Here is a 27,075-nt window from a genome sequence, read left to right on the forward strand (position 1 = left end):
GTGGTCAGGCTCTGGAACAGACATCCAGCGGGAGGAGCAGGCCTAAAGGGAACGCACCACTTTTAAGAGGGGATGTGATGCATACATAAAATTAATAAGCAGAGGCAGCCCCTGTGGTGACAGAGGACTGGGCCCTATCAGCCAGGAGTGTACCTCTCCTGCTGTGTCCTTGAGTGTGTCCATGGTTTGCCCTTCTCTGAACTTTGGGAGCTACCAGTGCAGAGGGTTTTTATCCCTCTGCCAAAATACCGAGACTAAGCCCCAAATTTGTGGTGTTCAATTCACAGAATCACAGAATATGCTGAGTTGGAAAGGACCCACAAGACAAACCATTTTCCTCTTCTCTGCCCTGTGCCACCAAGATGACATGAAGGATCAGAATCTCAATCCATTGCTATGTGTCAGAGGGTGAACAGGAAGAAGTGGGAGAGGAGGGGCAGATTTCTGGCAGATTTTTCCATCATTGTGGAACATAATGGAGCCTCATTTTTAGGAGGATTTCCTAAAATTTCCTATCCCTGCCTCCCTCTTGATCCTGTTTCTGAGCATTTTTCATTTCTCTTTTTCCAAGGAATTATTTTTACCTGTGGAACTCATCTGCTGGGCTCTCATTCTCCAGCAGTGAATAATGGGTCTGGCCCTTGGATAATTTTTCTCTCAGTCTTGGACACTGTAAATTCTGACACACATAAATCCTGTAATCATACTTACTTTTTTTTTTTTTTTTCCAACACTCAGAAGTCCATGATATGTACTCTTTGAAGTTACCTCTCTGCAAGGCATCCTGTAGCTTCGGAGGTGCAGTTGGGGCAGAAATTGAGGACAGAGCATGTGTGCTGAGGTAGTGGGGTGTTTTGCATTGCAGAGCCCCACGTTCATCACAGGAGCTGTTACCAGCACCATAACAAAGCTCAGTCCCCTCCATCCCTTGGATGGGGTGCTTGGAAGTTTCTTTCCTGGCTGTTACCAGTTTAAGGCCATAGATACTGCCCACCCCATCATGTTGAGTGCAGTGGTGTGATTGTGAACAAAACTCTCTTTGGAAGGGAGCAGCTATATCTTAGCTGGACTTTGTTGGGATGGGGTCCTCACAGTCACAGCCACGGGGGAAATCTGGTATGAGATGATGCCTGCAGCACTCCAGGACAGAGCTATGTAATGCAGCCAAGACTCTTGACAAAGAGGCTGAACTGGTACAAATGGGAGACTCTGTCACACCCTGAGTGGTATTGCCTGTCAGAAGAAAAGTGCTCTTCTGCTGCTGTCACTTTCTCCTGGCCCTTAGATCATGCTAAACAGGGATGTCTATGCATCATGAGAAAGTGGGCAGCTTGGCTGAGACTGACTGTCCTCTTGAGCACATGAGGGAGACCATCCCATCAGGCCCTATAGATTTGTAAGGATCCAGCTGGAGCAGCAGATTCTACACAATTTCAGGGTCGACTGGGAGTTGATCATTTTCACAGTCATGGTCCAACAGCTCAGGGCACTGAGACCCCCTTGGTCCGTCAGCTGCGTTGAAGACAGAGACAAAGAACACCTCTGCCTTGTCTCTGTCCCTGTTTGTGAGGTGACCATTCTCATCCTGTAACGGGCTGATAGTATTTCTATCCTGCCTATTGCCATTAATGTATTTGAAAAAACTTTTTTATTGTCCCCCCATTTCTCATCAGCTTCAACTCCTGTTGAGCTTTGGCCACACAAATTCTCTTCCTACAGTTGTAAGCAGCATCTCTGAATTCTTCCCAAGTCACTTGACCTTGCTTCCTCTGGGCATACACCTTCTCTCTTCTGCCCTGCCTATCCCTCCTGAAGAGCCTATAACCATCCAACAGGGAACTCCAGTCACAGGACACATCCCACAGGTTTCACTTATGCCAATGATGTCAAATCTCTGGGACTGGGCTAAAGCTTCAAGTTCTGCTGGTTGTTCCTCATGGTGCATGGATTTGTATAGGAACATTTCAGGTGTGGTACACTGTAGCAAATACCTCGTGAAGAAGATTGAGGGATCCCATGAGTGCTGGTTTCTTCAAGTTTTGGCACACCATCCCATCACTCATCATTGGCGAGCCTGGTTTTACCCCTTTTCCCCTTCCAAGCTAATTTAAAGCTCTGTAACAAGCCCCACTAGCTCATGTGCTAGAACTCTTTTTCCCCCCTGAGATACGTGCATCCCCTCAGATGTCAGTAGACCAGGTGTTCAGTAGATCATCCCATGGTCAACAAATGCCAGATTTTTACGATTGCACCAACCTTGGAGCTACTCATTGACCTGATGGATCTGACTATTACTAGCAATATTATTCCTTGCTGCTGGAAGGATCAAAGAAATTACTACCTGTGCTCCTGATCCCTCTGCCATTTGTTTGGTGTTCTCCTCTGTGGAGCTGTACAGGAAGTAAGGAAGTCTGCCAGAGAGAGGGAGCCTGTGTGTGAAGCTGCTGTGCCACATCAGCCTGCCTTTTTCTGCTGAATCCTCTCCCTTTGGAGAGGCTGAGGAGGCTGGGGATGGAGCTGGGAGCTATCCCAGCACCCCATGTCTGTGGTTAGTTAGTGGGAATGGAGTGGGAGTGTGGGAAGTGACCCCTGTCTTGTTTGTGCTGCAGGAAGGAGCAGCCACGGGAATTTGAATGAGGCTGAGAAAAAAGGGTGAGACAGCGAGTATGTGTGGAAAGGATTTGGATGGGAGATACTGGAAAGCAGAGGTAGTGCTTGTGCCCTGAGCTGAGAAGTTGCTGAAGAAGCAGAACAAGTAAGGAGAGAGTGGCAAGAGTGAATTGCAATGCTGGGAATCTGGATGGCTGCAGAGCAGTTCCTTTGCTCTGATCAGCTTATTGGGGATTCTACATGATTTTAATGTGCTTTTTTCTAGCTAGTGTTTGCAACAATTCCTTGGAGCTTGGTGATGAAACAGACTTTCTTTCTAATTTGTCCCTCAAACAAGTATGCATAGTAGTTAAAGGTACAGCTGGTTGTGAGACCACATGTGTGGCTACACAAGTCACACCAAATCTTGTGAATTCCTGGTGTGGTTTGTTGAGCAGAACCGCAGCATGAACTCTTGATAGATGTGTCTATTAATATCCTTTGGCTTTACTGAGTCTTCTAGTTGATATGTACCTAGCTTAAAGATCAGTCTGAAAACATCATCCTTTTTTTCCTTTAATAGCTGATATAAACAGAAAACATAGGTGTGGCGGTGAAATACCTTGGACTCCTCTACTGTGACAATGCCCCAGCTGAGGTGGCAGCAGCGGGCAGAGGTAGTGTGGAATCCTGGTTTTCTCTCTGAGTCTCTTGATTTGTATTCCTGGACCATGAGCTGGCTCAGCTGGCCACAGTGGAACAAAAACTCTGTAAGCGTCAAAAGCCAGCTCACATGATAAGACAGGGGACTGGACAGGCAATACCTACCAACAGAATGTGATGCTGAGGCACAAGAAAGGGCAGTCCCAGTTTGCAGGTCCAAGAGCTTTGATGGCTAAGTACATATAAGCATGTAAGTGTGCTCTCTCGTGATTGCTAATACTGCTTATAAGTGTCAGAGGAAAGGGACAGGTTGCGTACACTGCATGTGAATACATACGTACCATATGGGGCTGATTCTTCCCTTCATAAGGTGTTTTTAGTGAACTCATTCTGGAAGAATGTTCTCACCTCTGCAGCCTGTGGGATATTCACAGCCAGCTGGTAGAAACTGTGGATTTGTTTGGGTTTTTTTCCTTTCCCATCCCCTTCCTCTTTTTATTGGAAATGAAAGGAGGTGAAGGCAGAGGCGAGGCTGTGCATTGCGCAGTGCTCTTGTTCTGGCCCTGTTGGCAGCTTCTCGAGCCTGGTGATGAATGAGCTTGTTGCATGAGATCCTCCACTGAGGCTTCAGCATCTCTAATAAGGTGGCCAGTGTTTCCTTGTCCTCTGCGCCTGCCTCTGCTTTATTAACTGCACCACAGCAATATTAAACTGGAGCACTGGGTCAACACGATCAGGAGGAGGGAGGCTGAGAAGAGGGTGGAAGGAAGAAGATAACAGGATAAAATGGGAGAAGAGAACACAGAGCGGGAGAAAGGGCAACAGCTGGCAATTGAAGCGGATTGAAAAATGGGTTCCTACTGGGCCAATGCATGCAGCTCTGCACAGACCTGCTGCTGGCAATAAGGGAGGCAAAGGATATTTAGGGAGGGGGGCAGACCTTGGCCTTAATGTCTCTGTCTGCTGGATCTGTGCTAGTGACTACAAGCCAGCACCTGCTCTGCATGCACACAGCAAGCGGCTGGCTGGAGTTGCCCCCTTTTTCTCCCTGGCACGTGCCCTTTAAACTGTGCTGGCAAGGCACCTGGCTCTCTCTACTGACAGCTGCAGCTGGCTCAGGGGAGATGTTTGGCCCATGCTGCCTTTCACAGAGAAGAGCCAGTCTTTCCAAAGACATTCTGTTATGATGCCAGGACTGTAGGGACCGTACTAAGGATGTGCAGAGGGCAGCCTTTCTGGCAGTGAGTTTCTGTGTAGGTTCAAGTTGCAGATTGAATAGAGACAGGACATAGGCTGAGAGAAGAGTTGGCTATGAAGTATTTGATGGAGGGAAAAGATTCTCTTAAAACTTTCCCTCTATACACCAAGAGGAGATACTGCTGGGCCCCAGCTGTGCCTTTCCCATTACCTAGTTGTCCGGGTCTCTTTTGGGAAGCAGGAAAGTTGCAACCATAGGAAGCGTATGTGCCCTTATTAATTTCTGTTTCCCAGCCAAAATTAATTTCTGTTTCCCTTGGTGGCAGCCAGATATTTATTTGATTTAACCCACAAGTCCCTGAGGATAGACTCAAGTGGGGGATCTAGAGCTTTGCAGTCCAGACTGGAGCCTGATTTTGTAGTTTGTCTTGGATTAGACGATGTGGGAGAGTACGTGATTTGACACTGCTCCCAGAGGCTTTAGATACCCAAATTCCACTTAAATCCCAGCTGAGGTGAAATTTGCACTGTCTGAATCTCACCCCCAGGCTTCTCTCTGACTCTCCCATTTTGTTTCTCTTCCAAAGGTTATGTCTAGATGAGGAAAATGGCTTCTGACCTCCTCCTATTTACTGGCTGCCTTCTCAGCACCCCAGCTCATGGCAGCCTGTGGGGAGGAGCTGCTGCCAGCCCTCCCAGTGAGGTTCCACTCCCCAAAACATCTATGCCAGCTGTACCACTCCAACCTTCTGTTTCTGGCTTGTGGCTGCTCCTCTTCTCCCAGATAATTAGGGGTCTGGTGCTAATGATCCCAAGTGAAGTCGCTGCCACTGGGAGTCAGCTTTACCATTGCTTGGCAGAGCAGTGGTATGGAAGGCTGGCAGATGGGAGGGCTGAGCAGTAGGAATGCCAGCTTGCAAGCACATATGAGGCATTGTTGATACGGATGGATCCTGGCAGCATCTTGGTGCCAGGTTCATGCTTGGTTCCCTGCCCTGGTCCTGCCTGCTAGGACTCCTCCCAGGCACCTTTCAGGAAGGCACCAAGCTGCGGGAAAGCAGCTCCCAGCTCTCTGACCCATCTTGCCCAGGGATGAGGAGGAGGGTGCAGAAAGTAGGTCCTTAAAGCAACTTGCACCCTGATCTGCTCAGGTACAAAGGTCTCTTTTAGGTACAATCTGTAAGGCAGGTGCAAAGTTGTTTTTCACTGTGAGAACCACATGCAGCCATGGGGTCCCAGGTCCTGCCCCAACACAGGATCTGGTCCAGTGCTGCCCCTTCACTTTGAAGCACCGTCCAAACTATGGGCTGATCAAGGAGATGGGTTGTTGGCTCCTGGCTGTGTTGGAAATGAACAGGGCTGTGGCACAGGAAGCTCTCCAGTGGCAGCCATTGCTTCTGAGTTCGAACTTACAGTTACATTTGTGAGGGCTGAAGGCAGGCAGAGGAGGGATTGAATGAACTTGTTTTTATGAAGTGCCACATCTGCATTGCTCCCCAGCCCTACCTTGCTGATGGCCTTTGCTCCTACTGTGCCCTCACTCCATCCTCTTGCCGTACACTCTCTACACTGACAGATTTGCTGTAAACCTTCCTCCATGCATCCTGGTTCCAATAATCCTGTAACTTCAGCGTTAATGACCAACACTGAGACAGCCTGTCAGGAAAATTGCCTTTGCGATGGAAACTGTCAACCTAGAGGATATATCAGAGGCAAGAGAAAGCTTAGTGTCAGGGACAGTGAACACTGGATCATGGAAAGCCCTGCCAAAGGTCGTTTTACCAGCACCAGCATCCTCAATAATGTATCTTGCCACAAGGATCCAGGCACCGCACAGCGACAGGCAGGAAATTGTATCTTCAAAATGCAGTCCTCATTCTTATCCTTCCTCCACCAAGGAAGCATGACCATGACAGGGAAGTTTCACTGACACATAATTCATCATTTTTAGTGGTGGTGATTTTGATAATGATATTTTTCCCATTGTTTTCTTGAAAATTCCCTGCTGCCTTAGCAAACTGAACAATGTTTAGCCAGTAGGGTTCAGCTCCTTCCAGTGGGCATCAGAGAAAGAGAGAGCCTGTGACTGACTCCAGACAACCACCGACTTGGACTAGATCCCTTACTCTGGTCTGCGGAGATAGTGTGGGCTAGGATTCAAAGATGGATCCTACGGAAGGTTGCTGAGGAAGCATGGTAGTAGACAAGTCCCAGTGAGGCACCAAATGAAATGCCACAGGGCCCAGGCAGCAAGTGAATGAATTCTGCAGCAGTGATTGTGAACTGCAGAGTATCTTGGCGAAATGCCATGCTGTGTTTGCAAGGACCTTGGTGCACTAATAGGGGTAAGTTGGGTCCATTTTTCCCATCCTGAAACCATTCTTTCTGGACACAAAGTTGCTTCAGGACCCATAGTTCAACTTGTCCCTAGAGTCAGGAAGACTCCAAGGCTTCTCTTGAGGGGGAACTCAGTCTCCTGATCACTGTTCTGTACCAGGGGTTGGAATTTTCAAACCATGAAGATCTCATGGAGAAACCAGATGTACGTGTCTTTATAGTGATGCCTTAAACCTCTAATGGTTTTTTATTTTTCTAATACTTGTAACTTTTATAAGTAGATTTTAAAAGCAGCAACCCTTCATCCCTTGTCCCTTTCCCTCTAGCACCCTTGTTTACACATTCCTTAACCCTCTTACCCCATTCTATGCTCCCTATATCACCCCTACCCCTGAATACAGCAGAAATGTTTAGTCTTTTGTCAAGGCAAGGCCTAGATTGTTGGCAGAACAGCATATCAGGGCCTAAACCACAGAACACAGTCAAAAACTGGGTGACTATGTTCCCTTTGTGCTCTGATGAAGATGAGGATGGGATGAACAGAGGGTCCCGAAATACACCCCAGACCCATTTTCAGGGGGTGGACCCCGGGGCGGACCGGAGTAAAGGCCACAGGGTGGACACATCTGGGATTGGATGGATGATGTTATAAAATGTAACATCTCAGGCACGGCCTGCGCGCGCGTCTTGTAAGATCTTTGCCTTGGCATAATAAACCCTTTCTTATCTCACCCCTAATTAACTGCTCCGGAGATTTTTTCAGCACCTAACTCCCACGGCAACAATAGGAAGAGGTGGAATAGTATGTTAGATGGTGGATAGGATTGCTCAGGTTTCCAGCTTCAAGATTCTCATAACACTGTGGGTTCTTTTTCTATGCAGCTGTCTCAGAGAAGCACCATCCAAACCTTCATTCCTGTGAAGAAAATGGAGAAAGGCCTGTTGCTGGAACATATCTTGCCCAACCTGAAAGTGCCTCAGAGCTATGAAGTTCGCCTGACACCCATCACCAGTTTTGGGGCTGGAGATATGGCTGCCCGCATCATCCGGTACATGGAACGTAGGTGTCTCTTCCTCAGTCCTGGCTACAAGAACAGGTCTGAGCCCCAGGCCTAGGGACATGGTCCTGAATAGATGTGGTCTTCTGTCACCCTTGGGTGGACCTCTCTGCGCTGAGGAGTTTTGATAGCACAGTGCTATCACATTTCACTGTATTTTGGCTGTTGCCATCAATGCAGAGCACTAAATAGAGACTTCTGAGGGTCAGTCTCCACTGAACCATCACTCAACAGCTGTGACTCAACAGCACTTTCCACTCTGTGGGCAGAAGATCCCCAAAACCTCAGTGCCCCATCAGCCATGCTGCAGTTTCCCATGGTACACTGGCATATTAGAGGACAGCCAGTGGATGCTCTGTATTAGTCACAATCCCATAAAAATAAGAGGATTTCAGAAGGCTTCAGTTCTTTCCAGAGCTGAATGCATGATTCCTTTCCTAACTAGCCACTAATAAATCTGTAGCTCTATCCAATACCACGATTCCCAAACCATCCCATTGATACACATTGACCATACTTCTCGACTCAGCATCCCAACAGCTCAGAATTCTCTCCATTTCCACAACTCTGTTATTTCTTTACTACCATTAGGAGTTTGGACCTTATATTTCAGCAGAAAGTACAGACCCGTCTCCTTCTATGTTTGCATGATTGCATACAATCCTCTTAACCTGTGGACTGACAACATGTCTGTTGTCCTCAGCATACCTGTCATCTTAAACTTCCACAGTGTGTCAAACTGTTTTGATTTCTCTCTTAGATACCAAGCTTTGGTGTCTAAGTGGGTGCTATCGCACTGGGTGCTCCAGAAGGAAACTGCTTGGGTTGCCAGAAGGCTTCCCCAATGTAATCCCAGGATCACTCACTCCTTAGGTGGGGGTTTCTTAAGGTCTGTTGCAGCTTGAATTAGAGTGTTAGCATCTTTTTCCATCACCAAGGCAGACACTGAGCACTGCTGTTTCACAGGGATGCTGCCAGGAGACTTGTGCATCTGTGACCTTTCTTGATATGTTTGTTTTATTTTCAGAGTTTGATTGTGATTTGTGATTTGAGGAAGTACGAGGTGTTCTGACTTGTTTTTCTGTTTCCTCTTCCAGCAATCAACTATCCCAACCCAACAGGTAAGCAACAACACCTTTGTGTTTATGTTTTGAATGTAATGCATATTAGTCAAGTACTCCAGCAGATAAGGCAAGCCAACAACTGGAACACACAGCTGACTTTTTCAAACCTTTTTCCCCAAAAGAGGATGAAATTGCATATGCTAAAGCTTCCAGTAAATACTGCCATTTGTTGCACCTCAAATTATTGCCAGGAGATAAACACCAGAGATATGCCTCTCATTCACACCTGATGTCTCTGTGACTGGATAGGCTGTGATCTTGAAACCACCCTCCCTTAAAATGAGCAGTCTGCTTCCAGTAAGAAGGTTATTAAATGTTCCCTAAAATAATCTATGTTTAGGAATGTATATTCCCCTCCTCTTCTGACCAGAAAAGATCTCACTTAATATCTCTGCAGGCTAGTATGGAGCTGTGTCCAGCTCAGATCTGGTTCCTCTCACAAACTTCTTGAACACAGTCCCTTTCTTTTCCCTTCTGGTGTCATCATTGTTAACTTGCTTATTTTCCTTTCGGTCATTCCTGCCAAGATGCAGGCCCATCTTTGTTGAGTCCCCAGAGTTCCCATTGATTTTGAGAGCAGAATACACAATGTCTCAGAATGATGGTCTTTGACATGAATGTGATGGTGCCCATCGGGCAGGAAAGAGGACTTCTAGCTTGCTGTAAGCAGTGGTGGAGTGATCTTCAGGGGATGAAACAAAGTCCCTTTGCTTCAGTTGCTGGATATATATAAGCCCAGGCAAAGCTCTTGAGCAGAGAAGGGCAGACTACTTGCTAATGGTCCATGGGGAGCAGGTAGTTCCATATTCAGTCCTTTTATGTATTACTCTGTGTATGTGTAGGTAAGTGCTACAGCTGCACTGCAGGGTAGCAGTGAGAAGAAGGCAGCCAAAAATCAGGATACGAGATTGTCTTGTTAAGGCAACCATGAAGTGTTAATTCTTGCAAGCTCACACTCTGAGGATGGTTTGATGAGCCATACTCTGCCTGAGAGTAGGAGCTGCTTACAGGGTTAGAGGGATTTGTCGCTCTAATTCCATATTCCATTTGCTTACTTTTCTTCACTTCCTGATCCTCTTTAAATATTGTCCACAGAAGACTCATTGGGAACCATGGAGCATATTGCCAGGGACCAATTCCAGAGTATGTCTCTTGGTACTTGCTAGAGGAGGCAAGCATCCCAGCCTGCAGGTCAAAGTGACAAAATCTGGCCTTTTGCCACTTGCTTTTACACTGTATAAATCACTGGTAGAGCCAGAGCAACTTCAGTCCTGATTGTACCAATCTCTTGGGGTCTTTGTAAGATGAACCTTCAGACTGCCTGCCTGGGGCTGCTTTGGCAGCTTGATTGAGTCCAAAACAACTGCATTAAATTTGCCTATGGTGGAGGATGACAGCCATGCATGTATTTTCACGCAGTAAACCCAACACTTATGATTTCACCTTGATGTAAGTTGCCCAGCCTCTGGTGGATACTGGGACCTCTGGGCCAGTCATGAGGGTCTTGCCCATGAGTTCACATCTTGAGACTGACTGCCTAAAATGGGACCTACTGCACTTGATTTCAGATATGACCCTTCCTTTCAGACCAGCTGCTAGTAAATATGAGCCCAAAGGCTCTTAGCTCTTTCTTTGGACCACAGCTGAGTTCTCAGATTGTCATCCCAGTAACAGGAAATCCCTCCTGCTACCTCTTCTTTTCCTAGTTCCTCTGCTACCACCGCCCCTAGGGAAAAGTTCATGCTAGGCTGCCCAGTCAAATTCTAGGAGCAAACATTGAGAGCTCTCAAGTGAAAAGCAAAGATTAGATGATTAATGCCTCTGGCAGCCTGATCCAAGGGCATGCACAATGGTGATTAATTTACAAACTCTGAGAGTCACTTAATACAATTATTTCTTCATGCATTTTCTCTCTCAGCTTAATAAGATGTTAATAACATTGGGGCAGGCATGCGTGTGGCATGGTTACAGAGCCAGGTACAGGGCTCTAAAGGAAAAGCAAAAGAAAAGCAGAGGAAGTGAACAAAAGACATTGAGGATTTCTGATATTTAGAGGTTACCAGTAAGGCTGACTCTTAAAATTTAGCTGATCTAGTTCTAAAAACCAGAATTTATATTTAAAGAAACTGCCTAAGAATTATCTTAAAGTTCTCTTAGAATAACTGATTATTTTAATGTCATGAATAAATTCTGGTGCTGGAGAATCTGCTCTGTCCTTTTTACCTCTCCCCTGTAATTTCATTTGGATATAACCTTTGCTTTCTAACCCAAATGCTGCAGTGCTGCCCCACAAACTGTTCCAGCTCATCGGCACCAGGTGGTTTGGTTTCCCTGGTTCTACCAGATGTAACTTTGCAACTTGGTGATGAGGTCATTAAGAACTATATTGGATAGCTGATTTAGTTCTATTGGCCAGTGTGTCTTACCCTTCCAGAGCAGCAACATTGTTTCTCATTTATCTGCAGTCTGGCTGTGTGGTGCTAAAACGTTTTGGGACCATGGACAAGCAGAGTGGGTGGTGATCTGTGCCAAATGCTGGTTGTTGTAGATTACCATGGTTCGTTGCTTACCATCTAGCGCTTGTGTGTCCTGTCTCTGATAATGCCTCACAGTCCAGAGGAATTTAAGGTTGTTGCTCGAGTATGAACATGTGGGAATGAGATGCCAGCCTGCTGCGTAGAGTTGGATTACTCAAATTTGTACCCATCCTTCAGGAATGTGTGTAATGCAAAGGTTAAAAAAGGTGACAATTTTTTGTATCATAATGGCAAATAGAATTGTGTAGACCATATTATCCCCTTGTTGCAGATGGCGATATTAAACCAGACAGCAATCCAGCATGACCTATCCAGTTATGTAATTTTGAAGCTTTCTTCCATTACTGGTGATTAATGCTCTAGAAGATTACAATGGAAGACACTGTTAAATGTTTTTGCTTAGTTCACAATGTACTTTGAGGTCTCAATACAGTTTTCATTGTCTTCATTTTCTAGGTGGGGAAACTGATGTCCAAAGAGAAGGTGATAGCCTGTGGGTCAGTCAAGAGGTCTGCAACGGAGCCGAGGCTTGGAGCATGTTTCTTTATGCACTAAGCCAGTTTCAGTCTTCAGACCACAGCTAAATGATGCAGGCAATTTTATTCAAGTGCACTCCATCACCCATAGGCTGCAGCTAGAATAGGATTATTATTTTTTGTATTCATCTGGCATCAGCATTTCAGAACCAGGGATGGTTTCCCCCTAAGGACTTGAAAGGAAAATCTCCATTATATTCCTCAAGAAGGCAAAGCAACAAGAAATGCTAATAGCCACAGCAGAGGATCTCTCCCCTGGGAATGCATGGAGGGGTCTGTAACCAGGTGCAAATATGTCTGCACTGAGCTGCCTCCACTGCAAAACTTGCCAAGGAAATCTGTTTGGTGAAGACAGCCTTTGAGGAACCAGCTCCTCTGCCACCTCCACCTCATATATAACAATCCAGAGAACAAATTCTGTGTTCAATGTTTAAATCCACTTCTTAATTGCATCACTTTGCACCATGGTGCTGAGCCAGGATCCCTGGCAGATGGAGTAAATCTTCAAGAAGATTTGCTTCACACAGCCGGGTCATCAGTCAGGTCACCTTTGTGGCCTCTTAAGACACAGCAAGCCATTTAAACGTTTTTCTTTTGGCCGGATCTACCAGTTATCTCCTGGCAAGCTTTGCTGATAACCACACAGAGGTGATGTGCTGGTGGTGTCCCAAACGACATTGAACATCTCCTAGTTATTCATGGCACCTCCACTTCTAGCTTGGAGAAACAACAGAGCTTTGCCTTCCTGTGGCTTGTTTTAAACCAAAGGACTGGGAGTCAGAGCACTTGGGTTCTGTTTCCAGCTTAGATACTGCCTGCTGTGACCTTAAATGTGCCTATCTATACTTTTGGGCATCTATTTCCCCATGTGTAAGGCAGGAGATATATAGAAAGAGGCATTGCTATGCCATAGAGGTGTTAAGAAGCCTTGTTCATTAGTTGTTGCAAAGTGCCTTGAGCTCCCAAGCTAAGCAGAGGTAATGTGCTGTAGTTATAAACTCCCGCACAGCAAGTGGTGTTGCACATAAGCTGGATCATGTTGTCAATTACCAACAGCATTGGTTGATCCATGATGCACAGGACCGTTCTCTATTTTATGTTCTCTGCTAGAAGCATTGCCTTCTGGAATTAGCTGCATTTGAGTGAGAGCAGCAGATGCAATCAGGACCCTGTTTTGACATTAAAAGAGTTTTCTTTGGGCTTTCAAGTCATCTTTTCTGAGCAGTCTCATCCCATAGGTGTGTGGGGCTTCTTACAAATGAGGCACAGTAGTCCATCAGCTGGTACAACCAGACCTTGGTGCTAAGCTGAGAATACTGTCTTCAGTCCTCTTGTCTTGCACAGCTCTCTCTGATCTCCACCTGAGCTTGTGCTTTCTCCTTAATCTGCCTCTCCTTTGGTATCTGTGCCTCCTCATTTGTGGGTTTGTTCCCTCTCAATCACTTGCCTGGCTGACCTCTGTGTTACAGCTTCCAGCTCTGCTTTACATCTGATATTCCCTGTTAAGATAATTTCGTGCTGGAGAAAGATGTCACCTTTCTCTGAAGGTCCATGTGCATCATAGTGTCAGAATTGCAAACAATCCCAGTCCCTTTGCAAAAGGAGAGTCATGGTGATTCTGCTGTGTAGGATAATGCCATTCTAAGAGAAAACTTGTCTCTTCTAACTGCAGCTGGCAACCCATGAGCTGAAGTCATGGAAATGCTTGTCTTTGGTCCAGCAGAGAGAAACCAGGGGTATTACACAACCCAGCAATATCAGCAAGCTTGTGGGCTCCAGCCCCTCCTTTGAAGACCACTGGCTATCTGGTACAATCATGAACTCCCTTCTCTCAGCCATGAGAGCTGAAGAAGAATCCTTAGAAGCTGCTTTTCCACTCTTCTCTTTCCATTTCCCTGTGCTGGGGAATGAAAAAGGCCCCCCCCCATCCCACGCAGTTACCCTGTCTCAGCCCCGCCGCCAGCATCTGCCCCATCATCTCCTCTGCACTCCTCCCTTCTCCTTCAGCTCCAGATGCCATTCCACCCCTGTGCTAGGCACTGCAGAGCAGTGGCTAATTTGGATTTGGATGCTAATTAGAAATGAGCAGATTGAATGGAAAGCACTTAGCCAGGGTTAATCAGCAGTTAAGTGGCCAGCCCAGCCAAGCTCCTGATGGCTGTGCAGAGCTCGAAAGAGAGGCATTTCCCGCTGAATTTTTGGAAAACCCAGCTACCCTGGTCTGTAAACCAAGCCCTTGGCTTGCCACACAGTGTCTAGCCTATGCTAGCAAAGACATTTTTGCTGGCCACAGCAGAAGGCTGCTTCCTCTTTCCTCACTGCATTGGTGGGATGCTGGAAAGAGACAGGCAAGAAGGTGGAACCCAAATCCCTGCCACAAGGGTGGCAGGGGTGTACAGACTTTTGATATCTGTTTGGATGACCACTTGCAACGTCTAAGATCCATGCTCAGCCCATTCTCCACCCAGCTCGAGTTTTTACCCAGGGACCTCTCAAAACACAGAGCAGTTTTCATTCTGGGTCTTGGACCTCTTTTCTCTTTCTTTTCTGCCTGTTTCATCCACCCCCCTCCTATTGCATCAGCAGCGTAAAGCTGGTCTTTGGCCTTTGTTTTTGTGACTCAAGAACTACCTTTTTAACACAAAAGTTACAATCTTCAGCATTGTTATGTCCTATTCATTCCAGTCTCTGCAAGTCCATATTGGTTTATGTCTATGCACAAGATTTTTCACCTGTCTTACAATATTGCTGTAGGGTGTAACTGTCCTGTGGTAGTAATAAAAGCGAGCCCTATTGCACATGTGGCTGATCCTACATGAAAATCTTTTACCTACATGACTTATTTTGTTAGGGGAACCAGCATAAGCTCAAAATCAAATGTGCCTTTTAGCTCATATAAATTGGATGTACTCTAGCCAAATGACACATTTGTCACACTGAGCTGACCTCTTCTCCACAGCTGATTTTTTTTCATGTGTGTCATAGTTTAGTTAAATATATAGCCTAAAGGGGGGTCATCTGCTGGCGCTTTTTCCTCTCTCCTGGGGAAATTATTCTACTATCTAGTTTTTCTGATATAAAAGCCCTTGTAGCCCGTTTGCCTTCAATGCTCTTTTTACCCTCCTCCACATTTGCCCCTTCAGATCTCTCAGCAGAATCTCTCTTTCACTTGAGCTATATTGGCTTTATTCTATTTTGTCAGACCATCACATCCATCAGACTGCATTAACCCTTCCATAATAATACTAATCATGGATATATCATGGGTAGTGAGAGGTCAATGGGGAATATTTTTAAACTAAAAGAGTGGAGATTTAGATTTGATGTTAGGAGTTAATTCTTTCCTCAGAGACTGGTGAGGCACTGGAACAGGCTGCCCAGAGATATTATGGGTGCCCCATCCATGGAAGTGTCCAAGGCAAGATTGGGTGGGGCCCTGAGCAACTTGATGTAGTGAATGGCAGCCCTGCCCATGGCAGGGGGTTTGGAACTGGATGATCTTTGAGGTCACTTCCAACTCAACCCATTCTGTGATTTCTGTGATACATTCCTTTTCAGCCTCCTCCTGAGGTCGAGGGCTGTCCATCTGCCCCCGGCTCAACACAGGGACGTAGCAGTGCTGCGAGCACCCAGGCAGCTTGGGGAGGAGGTTTGAAAAGCAGCGGCTGACCAGCCCTTTCCCTTCCTTCCCCACAGATAACACCTGCCGCTTTGAGGACGAGAAGATCTGCGGCTTCATGCAGGACAAGATGGACAACTTTGACTGGACCCGGCAGAATGCCCTCACCCAGAACCCCAAGCGCACCGTCAACACCGGGCCCCCCACGGACATCAGCGGTACGCCGGAGGGTAGGCACACATCTGGGTTTCTTCCGGCTTGGCTGGGGGATGAGATGCATGCCGTTGCTTGTCAGGAGTCTTGCGGCTCTGGGAGCTGGTGGAGGGCTGATCTGCTTTCCACACAGCACACTTCTCCTCCTCACAGGGTGCAGGGAGCAGGCAGTTAATTTGCATGTTACTGATTGGCATTAAACACACAATTAAAACACCCACGACTTTGTTGAAGGGAATAGTGTGAGCATTAGTTCTTGTTACCAGCTAATTGCCTGCTGCCTGATGCCCTTGTACTGTTTGATGCTTGTTTTGAAGTTAAAAAAGGATAAACAAGTACAAGAATATCTCTAACACCTAGAAATGGCTCTGCTGGTTTTAGCCAGCTCTTTCCTCAAAGAAGGTCTCAGGGAGGCAAACAGATCTCCTTAGTGCCAAGCAGGAGGATGAGAGACAGGAGCCACCTCACCTCGTAGGTGGAGGAGACTGGTGTTATGTTTTGCTCATGCTAACTGTGAATGGAGCACATGCTCCCATTTTAGCTGGATATTATTTCCATCTTTCTCTAACGAGGAAAGTAAATTTGTATGCAAGCACATATTTTTGAACTCAAAAAAAATGGGAAATATCCAATGGCCAGCTAAGGAAATGGCTTTTCCCATTAGTTTTCAGTACACCGACCTGATTGAGCATTGAAAATTATGTCAACAAGTTAAATAGCTAATCTGTTCCTCCCTGGGCTGTTAACTACTACGTTAGTATTGTTCTCTTTAGACAACAATATTGTTTAGACCAGATATACCGAATCGTCTCTCTCTCTGCTTGAGGGGGAGAAATTAGTTGGGAATGCTTTCTGCCTTCTCTTTCTGGTTTTCTCCTTACACCATGGAGTCAGTTCTGGGGTCCTTGTGCTGCAGCAGGAAGGCTCGTTTTGCACACAGACAGATGTGTGTGTGTGCACGTTCAGGGATTCACCTGCTGCAGGCACTCACAGCGCCGGTCTGCAGATGCCCATCTCTCCTGCTCTCCCCTAAATACTGTAAAGGCAGAAGAGGCACTGCAGACGTCCTGCAAGTGTCTCTGGCCAGGATCACACTGGGTGCAGAGCAGTTGGGAAGAGCAAGGCCATGTCTCCCAGAGGAGGAGTAGTTTCCCAGCCACTGGCTTCCCATAGCTTGCAAGAAGGGAGAAACAGTGCATGCTGCCTTTCCCCACCTTTCTCTCTTGTTCTGTAGGCTACTACATGTTCATTGAGGCGTCCCGGCCCCGGGTGACAGGAGACAAAGCCCGGCTCATCAGCCCCCTCTACAACATTACTGCCAAGTACTACTGTGTCTCCTTCTACTACCACATGTATGGGAAGCACATCGGTGAGTACCCTCCAGGGAAGGGTAACCCCAGCCTTAAGCAGGCTGTTGGGGAAGATCTCCAGCCTCTCACTCCACCAACTGTGCCTGCAACCAGCGATTCAGGAGGGCAGGAGTTCTACTCCAGTGTTCACAGCACCGGGGTGGGCTGCTGCTTTCAAATACTCGTCCCATAACACAGCCCAGCAGTGTCAGGGCTTTGAGACTGTTGCAGCCCATCCTTGGGGCAGTACCTTGCAATCAGTCTGTCCAATGAAGAAGAGGTGGAGGTTAAGGGGTCTTGTGGGACCAGAGAACTCTGCAGTGGCTGTAGCTATTTTAGGGTGGGCAAGATGTGTGTTCCCCCAGCTGTGCCAAGGGGCTGTCTGGTCTGCCCGACTCCCTTTTCTCTAACTGTAAGCCTGTGAGTGCAGCGAGCACCCCAGAAGTGCCTGGCACACTAATGAGTTTCCATATCCAGTCAAGGAGCAATTGCTAATTTGTCACCTCTTGATTATAATTTCATTAATTTGAATAATAGATGCACTCTTCCCACAGCACACTGGGTTATTAATCACCTGCTGGACTGGAGCCTGACTGAAAAATCAGGGCCCAGGCAGGAATGTGTCCGCCCTTCAATAAACGGGGTTAATTAACAGCTCTCTACTCAGCACTGTAGATGTCACTGGGAGGAAATACACTCCTGAGTCTGGTCACCACACTTCTGTTCATTTGTGGCACAGCTGAGAAGTTTGACTACAAAATCTGGGCAAGGCTGAAACCCTGACAACCATGGGTGCTGGGGGCTAGGGGCTGGTCTGTGGTTCACTGAGCAGGTCTCTGTCTTGTGTCTTTCTTCTGAGGGGTCAGACTAGGTCAAAGGTGTTTGCACACACCTCTATTTCCCCTGCAGACAGGCTACTCCATGCTGTAGTCAAGCTGGCAGGGGCAGGATGCTCAGACAGAAGAGCACTGTCAATGTTGGCTCACACCAGGTTTTCCTGAACTTGCTGGTCCCGCTTAGCTGACCGAGTCCAGCTGTTAATGATGTCTGGCAAACTCGCATGTTCCTGCAGCTAGCCCTCATGGTAAGTCAGCTCTGCTGCCTAATTTCTGCATGTCCTGGAGGCTTGGAGAGGGATCTCATTTTTTGTAATTTCAGTGAAGACTGGGCCAGACTGGTGGGAGACTGGCAAGGAAAGATGTAGGGAGAGGAGGCCTCTTTTGCTTTCTTTGCTTTGAAAATACAACTGTGTGTCATATCCCAAGTTCATTCACAGGTAAAGTAAAAGCCATCAACTTTTGCTTGCTTTTGGACAAGAGCTCTGTTTTACAGCTCTCATTGGGCAGTCTGTCTGGAAATGGGATGAACCGGACATGCCAGGGAATCAATTAATTATAGGTTTTTTGCTTTTAGCATTTTAACTCTTTACTCATTTGCTCCACCAGCAAATTACCCAGAGCAAAAGCTACAGTAACTCCCAAAATCTAAGAAAGCCACTAAGTGCCATTTTCTGTTCCTCAGCTTCAGATGCCTTTTACATCTGTTGATTTTTCTCTTCATACCTAATGTTGTGGCCCCTGCCTGCTCTCCATTTTGCTTTTGTTGCACAAAGGGGCTGATAAATTTGTGCAAGGTGGATAGACTCTAATGTCAAATGATTATTTCCAGTGTGGGTGCTGCTGAGCTGAGAGGGAATAAATTATTTTAAAATTAGACTGACTAGACAGAGTCAGAGAATGAAAGAGAACTAAATGAGAAAATGTTCTTTTTCTCTTGTCCCAGAATACGTGAATATGTGCAATACGTGACTCGGTCTAGCAAACCCACTCTGTATCTCTCTGCAGATTGAAACTTGGTATCTTGTATCTGCTCAACACTGGAGTTTCTTTCAGGGCCAGTCACAATATTCTGTAACCATTTTGGCTTCTCTTCTACATATTGTGGCAGCAGAGTGAAACTGAGACCTCTACAGGAAAAATCAGAATGCCTAGTAATCAGAACTTGTCTGGTTTTCATCATTCCCACTGTGATAATTACTAACTCTTATGCTACTTGATCTTCTTCCTTGTGAAGGAAGGCAACACTCTGGTATACCTCTCCTCATCTCTGCACATGCGCAAATAAACCCGCGTTCAGGACACGCTTGTTTCACCACCTCGATCTAAATTTCTAATGCATGTTGATTACTCCCTGGCTGGTTTTGCTTGTATGGAAGTTGTGAAACCCTTCCAGAAAGCTGTACATTTTTCAGATGGTGCCAGGCTTGATACCCCTAGTGGCTGAAGTCCTCTCAGAGTTTTTAGGGTAAAGCAAGTTTATTCAGCGTTTCTTCTTTAGCCATGGGTTAGAGGAGAGTGTAGGACTCAGTAGGCCTTCTGTCAAATGAGGAGACAGACCCTGCCCTCCTACCCGTATCACATATCCAACATTATGAAGGTAAAGATGGGGTTACTACAATCCTGAGCCATGCCTTGCTTCCCACATATCTGGCTATCCCTGATGCCTCCAGTCATGACCCCAACCCCTGGCTCACCTAGTGCCAGCAGAGTCCTACTGAGCCAGGTGCCAGCCCTGCTGAGCCAACCGTAGCACTTAGCAAGAGCGTATCAGATTGTTTCTGTTGGCAGACAGTGCCTGCAAGAGGGTATCTCCCAGCCCAAGCTTTTCCTAGCAACCCTAGCTCCATTTTGGAGCAAACCAAAGCTCTGTCACTACGGACAGAAGCCATATAAAATCCCGACATTTATTTATTTTTTTAATAACCCTTTTATTACCTTTTTTCCCCCTCTACAGAACTTGAAAGCTGGTTTACTCTCACAATTTGACTATAAAATATCCATAGCCATCCAGGCAAATCTTCCCTGGGAGAGTTCCCAGACACTACTCGTTTATAATAGATATGACGAAAGAGAGAAACAGAATACAAATGGACTGGTTGTAGCCATGGCATAAAATATTCAGCGACTAGCAGAGCAGGACGATGTTGAATCTCTCTCAGCTGATGAGAACTCAGGATGAAGGGGAGCTCCCTGAAGGCAATTCCCGTTCTTCTGAAGTTATTTGGTCATCGGTTTTTCTTCCTCTGGCCCCCTCTGGAGCAAGCATTCACATTGCCCTATGATCCTGCCTGCCTAAACACAAAAATCAGAGGGAGGGGAAGGAAAGAAGTCTCAGACATTCAAGAACATTGTGCCTGGTGCAGATGTATCAAATGAGGAATTGCTTGCTTTCCTCAGGGGAGGAAACTAGCCATGGCAGGCAGCAACCATTTGCCAAGTTCAAAAAGCCTTTTTGTCAGGTTGGGTGGGAGAGTCAGCATCACAGCTGGGAGCAAATCCTCAAGTCCTTGCTTCAGCCATCAGACTCCTCTTCCTCCCTTTCCAGGGGCTGCCAAACAAGAGGAGTTTGAAGCTTTGGTCTGGTCCCAGCATTTTGACATCACTGGCATAACTGAAACCTGGTGAGATAAGTCCTGTGACAGGATTGCCCTGTTGGATTGTTGTTACAGGCTCTTCAGGAGGGATAGACAGAGCAGAAGAGGTGCAGGGATGGCACTGTGTGTAACAGAAGGATTAGAACGTATGGAGCTCACAGTTGGCAATGGCACAATTGAGAGCCTCTGGATAAGAATCAAGGGGCAAACAAATAATGTGGATGTCATTGTGGGGGTCTACTATAGATCTCCCAGCCAAAACGATGATGACAACGAATTATTCTTTGAGGAACTAAGAGACACTTCCAGATCAACTGCCCTTGTTCTTATGGGGGACATCAATTTGCCAGAAATTAACTGGGAGCACCACACAACTGTTACAGCCCAGGCCAGAAGATTCCTAAAAAATCTGGATGACAATTTTATGGAACAGGTCATAAAGAAGCCAACTTGGAAAAATGCCCTCTTTGATCTTCTGCTTATCAACAGAGTGAATCTTGTGAGCAAAGTGGAGATTAGTGGCTGTCTGCCACAGTGACCAGAAAAAGACCAAATTTAAGATCTCTGTTGACAGGAGAAGTGCCAGCAAAACCTAAACTCTGGATGTGAGGAGAGCAGACTTCAGGCTTCTCAGGGAATTAGTAAGTAAGGTCATCTGGGAAAACATTTTTGCAGGTGCTGGGGTCCAGCAGTGATGGTCACTTTTCCAACATCACCTCCTAAGGGCACAGGAGCAGGCAATGCCCAAATGTCAGAAGTCAAGCAGACAAGGCAGAAGGTCGGCTTGACTGAAAAGGAATCTTCTCTTGGAAATAAGGCAAAGAAGGAAGGTGTATGCCCAGTGGAAGCAAGGTCAAGTGACTTGGGAAGAATTCAGAGATGCTGCTTACAGCTGTAGGAAGAAAATTTGTGCGGCCAAAGCTCAACAGGAGTTGAAGCTGATGAGAAATGGAGGAGACAATAAAAAAGAGTTTTTTCAAATACATTAATGGCAATAGGCAGGATAGAAATAGCATCAACCTGTTACAGGATGAGGATGGTCACCTCACAAACAGGGACAGAGACAAGGCAGAGGTGTTCTTTTTCTCTGTCTTCAATGCAGCTGACGGGCCAAGGGGGTCTTGGTGCCCTGAGCTGTTGGACCAACTGCGAAAATGATCAGCTCCCAGTCAACCCTAAAATTTTACAGGATCTGCTGCTCCAGCTGGATCCCTACAAATCTATAGGGCCTGATGGGATTCATCCCAGAATCCTCAAAGAGCTGGCTGATGTCATCACACAACCTCTGTTGATGACTTTTGAATGCTCTTGGGATTCCAGAGAGATCCCAGCTGACTGGAAGGTAGCAAATGTTGTCCCGATTTTCAAGAAGGGCAGGAAGGAGGACCCTGGAAACTACAGACCTGTCAGTCTCACTTTAGTGCCTGGTAAAAACTAATGGAGAAGATTGTTCAGGAAAGTATTTAAAAACACCTGAAAGACAACGCTGTCACTGGTCGCAGCCAGCACGGCTTCCTGAGAGGAAAGACCTGCTTATCAAAACCGATTTCCTTTCATGACAACATAACCCACCTAGGTGATAAAGGGAAGCCAGTTCATTTTTGGATCTTTTTGGATTTCAGTAAAGCTTTTGATACTGTCTCTCACAGGATCCTTCTGGACAAAATGCCCATCACACAGCTGGATAAACACACCATGTAGTGGGTGAGCAATTGGCTCACTGGTTGAGCACAGAGAGTAATAGAGAATGGGGTAACATCAGACTGGTGACCTGTCACTAGTGGGGTTCTGCAGGGCTCGGTCTTATGCCCTATGCTCTTCAACATCTTCATAAATCACTTGGACATGGGACTGGAAGGGACACTAAGTAAGTTTGCAGATGACACAAAACTGGAGGAGCTGTTGACTCCCTCGAAGGCAGGGAGGCCCTGCTGAGAGACCTTGACAAATTAGAGGACTGGGCAATCACCAACCGTATGAAGTTCAACAAGGGGTAGTGCCAGATTCTGCACCTGGGATGGGGCAACCCTGGATGTATGGACAGACTGGGGAATGAGATGCTGGAAAGCAGTGCCATGGAAAGAGACCTGGGCGTCCTGGTCAGAGGCAAGCTGAATATGGACTGCTCCCATCACAATCCCCCGCCACCTTTTTCTCATGTCTCCTAACTGGTAACCAGGTTACAGTGTGCACTTCCTCCTGCTCCCTGCTGGATGCTCTTACAGACCCTGCAGCAAAAGACATCTTCATTGTCAGGTCACAGGATGAAGGTTGCTCAGAGACATGTGGATACCTCCTCTTGGTAGACCCTTTTAAAACTATGTATTTAATAGCGGTAGTCACTGCACGCAGTTTTATGGTTGGCCTCAGAGAGGGGAGAAGGCAAAGACCCCTCCTTGCCCTGGGGTACCTCCTAAGATGGGACTGTTCAGCTGCTTTTTGTAGTGAAACTGGCAAGTCTTAGTCTTCAAGAGCTGGGCCTGATTGAATGCAAAGTTTGAAGACCCTGCTCTTGGCTTGCAGTTTTTGTACTTTGAGCCTCCTTTCTGCACTAGAAGCATCATGGTTTTACTTTGGCCAGTTCCTCTCCCAGAAATCAGGCAACTGGCTTATTTTCTGGCATGTGTCCAGCATCTATGAAACTTATGAAGACTTAAAGGTGTGGTTGTTCCAATGTTGACACAGACCTTATCTGACCACTCCAGCTAAGTCTAGCCTATGTATAATCAAGATGGGAAGCTTCCAATGAAATTTTAAAGTACTCATTGCTCTCTACGGCTTCTTGAGGGAAAGTGGGTGGAAGGTGCTGATCCCTGGTATCCAGTGACAGGACACATGGGAATGGTTCAGAACTGCATCAGGGAAAGAGCAAATTTCTTTACTGAGAGAGTGGTCAGACACTGGAAAAGGCTTCCTCGAGAGGTGTTCAAAGTGGCCAGGCAGTTGGACTAGTTGATGGTCGTAGGTCCTTTCCAACTTCGTTTTCCCTTCTCTTCCCTTTTGTTTTTTTCTCTTTCTGTCCTACTCCACTCTGTTCTAAGATAGCATCAGCAACAGTGCTTGGGACTGATGAAGAGAGATTTGGGTTCTGAGTCACTGGAAACAATGAGACCTGATCAGATCACTTGCCACAGCATTCGAGTTCAAGAAAGCCATTAGCTGTTTCACAGAGGTAATTGAGTTGTGGGCAGCCACTTACACTGGTGTTGTCACCACTGATGCCTTCCTGCTGAGAGGGAATCATAGATCTGAAAGGCTTGCCAAAGTGAATTGCTTCTTTACTTCTTCAACTCAGATAATGCAACTAGTGCAAAGGTGTGTGTCTCAAAGGCTGTGGTGGATGATCACATGCCAGTGGGTGCCATGTAGCTGCATCTCATTTCTAACAGGAGTCAGAGCTGTCAGGTCACACAGTTACCAGTACCAGTACCAGTTATGTCAATTGAAAAGCAGTTTGAACCACAAAAACGTCGTTTTTGTAAGATTCAACATCGTAGCTTCGTCATTTCTACCCAAACTTCGTTTATGAACACAGCACCCTGCTACTGCACAGTTGTGCAGGTGGTGCCCTGGAGGTAGCTGCATTCTATTGGATACATGAAGTATTGTTCTTGAAGTCCATGCCATTATCTCCAGAGCAATAACTCTACATAGTAGAGATTACATCACTGGATTGATTGAGGGGAAGCTGATTTTCCTAATGAATATGATTCATGTCCCTCTAGGCTCTTGAAAACAAGTTGCAGTTAGAGTTGAGTGAAGAGTTTGTAATGAAAAATGTACTCAATTTTTTTAATACTCATTCTTTTTCCACTTATTCAAATGGGTTTGTGGGTTTACTCATTCCTCCGTTAATAAATATGTATTTGACTAATGTTTTGTTCAGAGATCCAGCAGCTTCCTGTAGGCTATGGTATGGACCCTTTGGATAGACTGTGGTCTCTTCTAGTAGTATCTGCTTGGTTTTTTGGGAAGTTAGTCAAATACCATGACCATGAGCAAGGATTATAAATATCTGGCAAGATAACTACATATTTGTGAAGTGTCATTCAACTTCTGTAGGTTCAATAGAGTGGCTCTGAACCAAAGACCATTAAAGTCACTGTTTTTCTAAAGACTTCAGTGAACTTTGGATTAGAGGCATAGATTTAAAGTTAATTAAGACCCAATGGGACCAATACATTGTCTAATCAAACTTCCTGCATAACCAAGGGCAGAAAACTCCTTCAGTTGCTTTTGCTGGGGCCCAGTAAATACTATGTGTCTATACCTTTATTGGATGTTTACTTACAAAGAGCATCAACAGTATGTTTGATATGGCATGTAGGAGTGAATTATCATAAGCCGAAGAGCAGGGCATGTAAAGCTGAAAAAAACATGGAGAGAAGGGAAAGTATTCACATGTGGATTGGCTACATGTCATTTTTATTCCGCAAATATTGTGTCTTCATGTTGTTTGCAGGCATTCTGCTTAGTATGTTGAATATGGGTTCACTGATCTCCACCTTTTCTTGCTCCTCACAAAGAGTGCATCACTGAATTGAGTTCCCAGTGCAGATAGCCACTGAAATACTGTCTTCATCAAAAGTCTTCTTCTTCTGTCTTGCCAGTTGAATGTCTGGCCACATTCTTGCTACAGAATTTGTTGGGAAGGTTGTCAGAGGCACAGACACTGGCACCAATTCATTTGCAGATGCCCTGAATCCCCACATATCATCTTTGCTCCTGGTCACCTGATATGAGTCATTGTTACTCCTCTGGTTGGAAGTTGCTATGATCTCCCCATCCTTCCTCCAGGCTTTAAGCAAAGACTCCTTCCATTCAGACTTGGCTCACAGCAGCAGCCTTGTGCAAAGTTGAGGGGCCGTAAGGATATACTGTGACTTGACTGTCTCCTGAGACATCAGGTGCTGCATCAATTATTCTGACCCTGAAACTGCTAAATACAAACTTAACAGACACTTAAGAGGAAACAGGAGCACTCAGTGCATATCCAGCTACTTCTTTAGCACTCCCTTGTTACTATTCTGTTCTCTTCGTGGGCTGTTAACTGTTCCACTATTGGTCATTCCAGGTGCACATCTGGATACCCCCCATAGGTGTTCTGACAGGATAAAGGTTATGGGGCCAGAGTGCAAAAGCATCATGCACTACTTATGCAACCAATCCCAATCTGTACTTGAGCTTCAAGAAGACATGATTTTGTAAAATGTATGGAAATGATTCCCAGAAAACAAAAAAAGTGCTCAGCAAGTATCAGTCATCACCACCACTTCTAGGGGTGACTTCCTCTCCCAAAGAGAGATCTACAGGGATGATAGGCACCCCAAAACTTGAATTGAAGGAGTTTGCAAATCCAGGTTGAGAGTCTCACTGTCTCAGCTAGTCCCCTTGAAGTTTTTTGATGAAAGTACAACCAGGCATGAAATGGGAAAGGAGTGTCTTGCTATAATGCATACTGATTCAAAGCGGGGAACACAGCCTACTCTAACAAAGAGCCTTTGTGCAGCAAATCACTTCCTAGGCCTGAACCATTCATCCTCTCACTGTCTCCTTGGGTCAGGCAGAGGAGGAGGCCAGAGAACAGCTTTTGAGTGGTGTCTTCTGTTCAGTAGGAAGAATATATGAACTCAGCTGCTCCTTCCTGCTGTCTTACTGGCTTCAGCATCACAGTAAAACAGCCCATCTGCTCCACGCCCTGCAGCCATGCAGCTGCCCTGTGCTTGGCTCCCGGGACTGAGACACCACAGACAGAGTGATGATGGGGAAATACAGAAATTGGTAATAGAGATAGAGATAGAGAAGAGACGGGCAAAATTTTCCTTGGTGTACATACATCTGTGTCTGCAGGGTTTTTGTCAGGAGCCCTCCCAAATACATCACTTGTATTTTGGGGGCTCTGGGAGTCTCCATCCTCTCTGGCTGAGGTCTTTGCAAAGCCTGCCCACAGAAGGGAGGCAGGCAGGCAGACTCTCCTGTCTGGCTGTTGTGCTCTTTTAAACCTGGCACTGTCTATGAAGCAGACTTCTGTTTCAGCTTGTCTGAGAGTGCAGAGCACAGTACGTGCTCTCAGTCTGAGAGCTGAGCACATGAACTCCGCAAAGGACCCATCTGTGTCTGGTGGCAAAGATGAAGGGGTCAGTTATCAAAGCTGGGAGGAGAAAGAGCATTTGCCTGGAGGCATCTGGGCATGTCACGAAACAGAGGGTGAACAAGGAGCAAACAGACCTCACAGCTGAACTGTGGTTCACTCTGCTTCTTGAGTCTGCAAAATTGGTAGGAAAGTTTCCTACACGTGGTCTCCTTCTTGCTACGCTAATCATACTCTCATTTTTAATGGTTGGACTTGATGATCTTAAAGGTCTTTTCCAACCTAAACCATTCTATGATTTTCCCCCAGGCTGGCCTTTCCTCTCTATA

The 27,075-nt window shown here is 46.2% G+C and overlaps 1 protein-coding gene across 2 annotated transcripts in view; it reads left to right on the forward strand.

Annotated features, from left to right (window-relative positions):
- MDGA1 (MAM domain containing glycosylphosphatidylinositol anchor 1) overlaps nucleotides 1–27,075 on the forward strand; it is a 153,586-nt gene that overhangs the window by 107,397 nt on the left and 19,114 nt on the right. Inside the window, exons 11-14 of one of the 2 annotated variants that reach the window (XM_064648480.1) lie at nucleotides 7,669–7,846; nucleotides 8,942–8,965; nucleotides 15,738–15,890; nucleotides 17,108–17,242. In XM_064648480.1, coding sequence (XP_064504550.1) covers nucleotides 7,669–7,846; nucleotides 8,942–8,965; nucleotides 15,738–15,890; nucleotides 17,108–17,242 — 490 coding nt within the window. The remainder of the gene's footprint in view (nucleotides 1–7,668; nucleotides 7,847–8,941; nucleotides 8,966–15,737; nucleotides 15,891–17,107; nucleotides 17,243–27,075) is intronic. The other variant, XM_064648481.1, reaches the window with a different exon arrangement.

Source organism: Pseudopipra pipra, chromosome 3 (assembly GCF_036250125.1).
Source record: "Pseudopipra pipra isolate bDixPip1 chromosome 3, bDixPip1.hap1, whole genome shotgun sequence".
Lineage (NCBI taxonomy): Eukaryota > Metazoa > Chordata > Aves > Passeriformes > Pipridae > Pseudopipra > Pseudopipra pipra.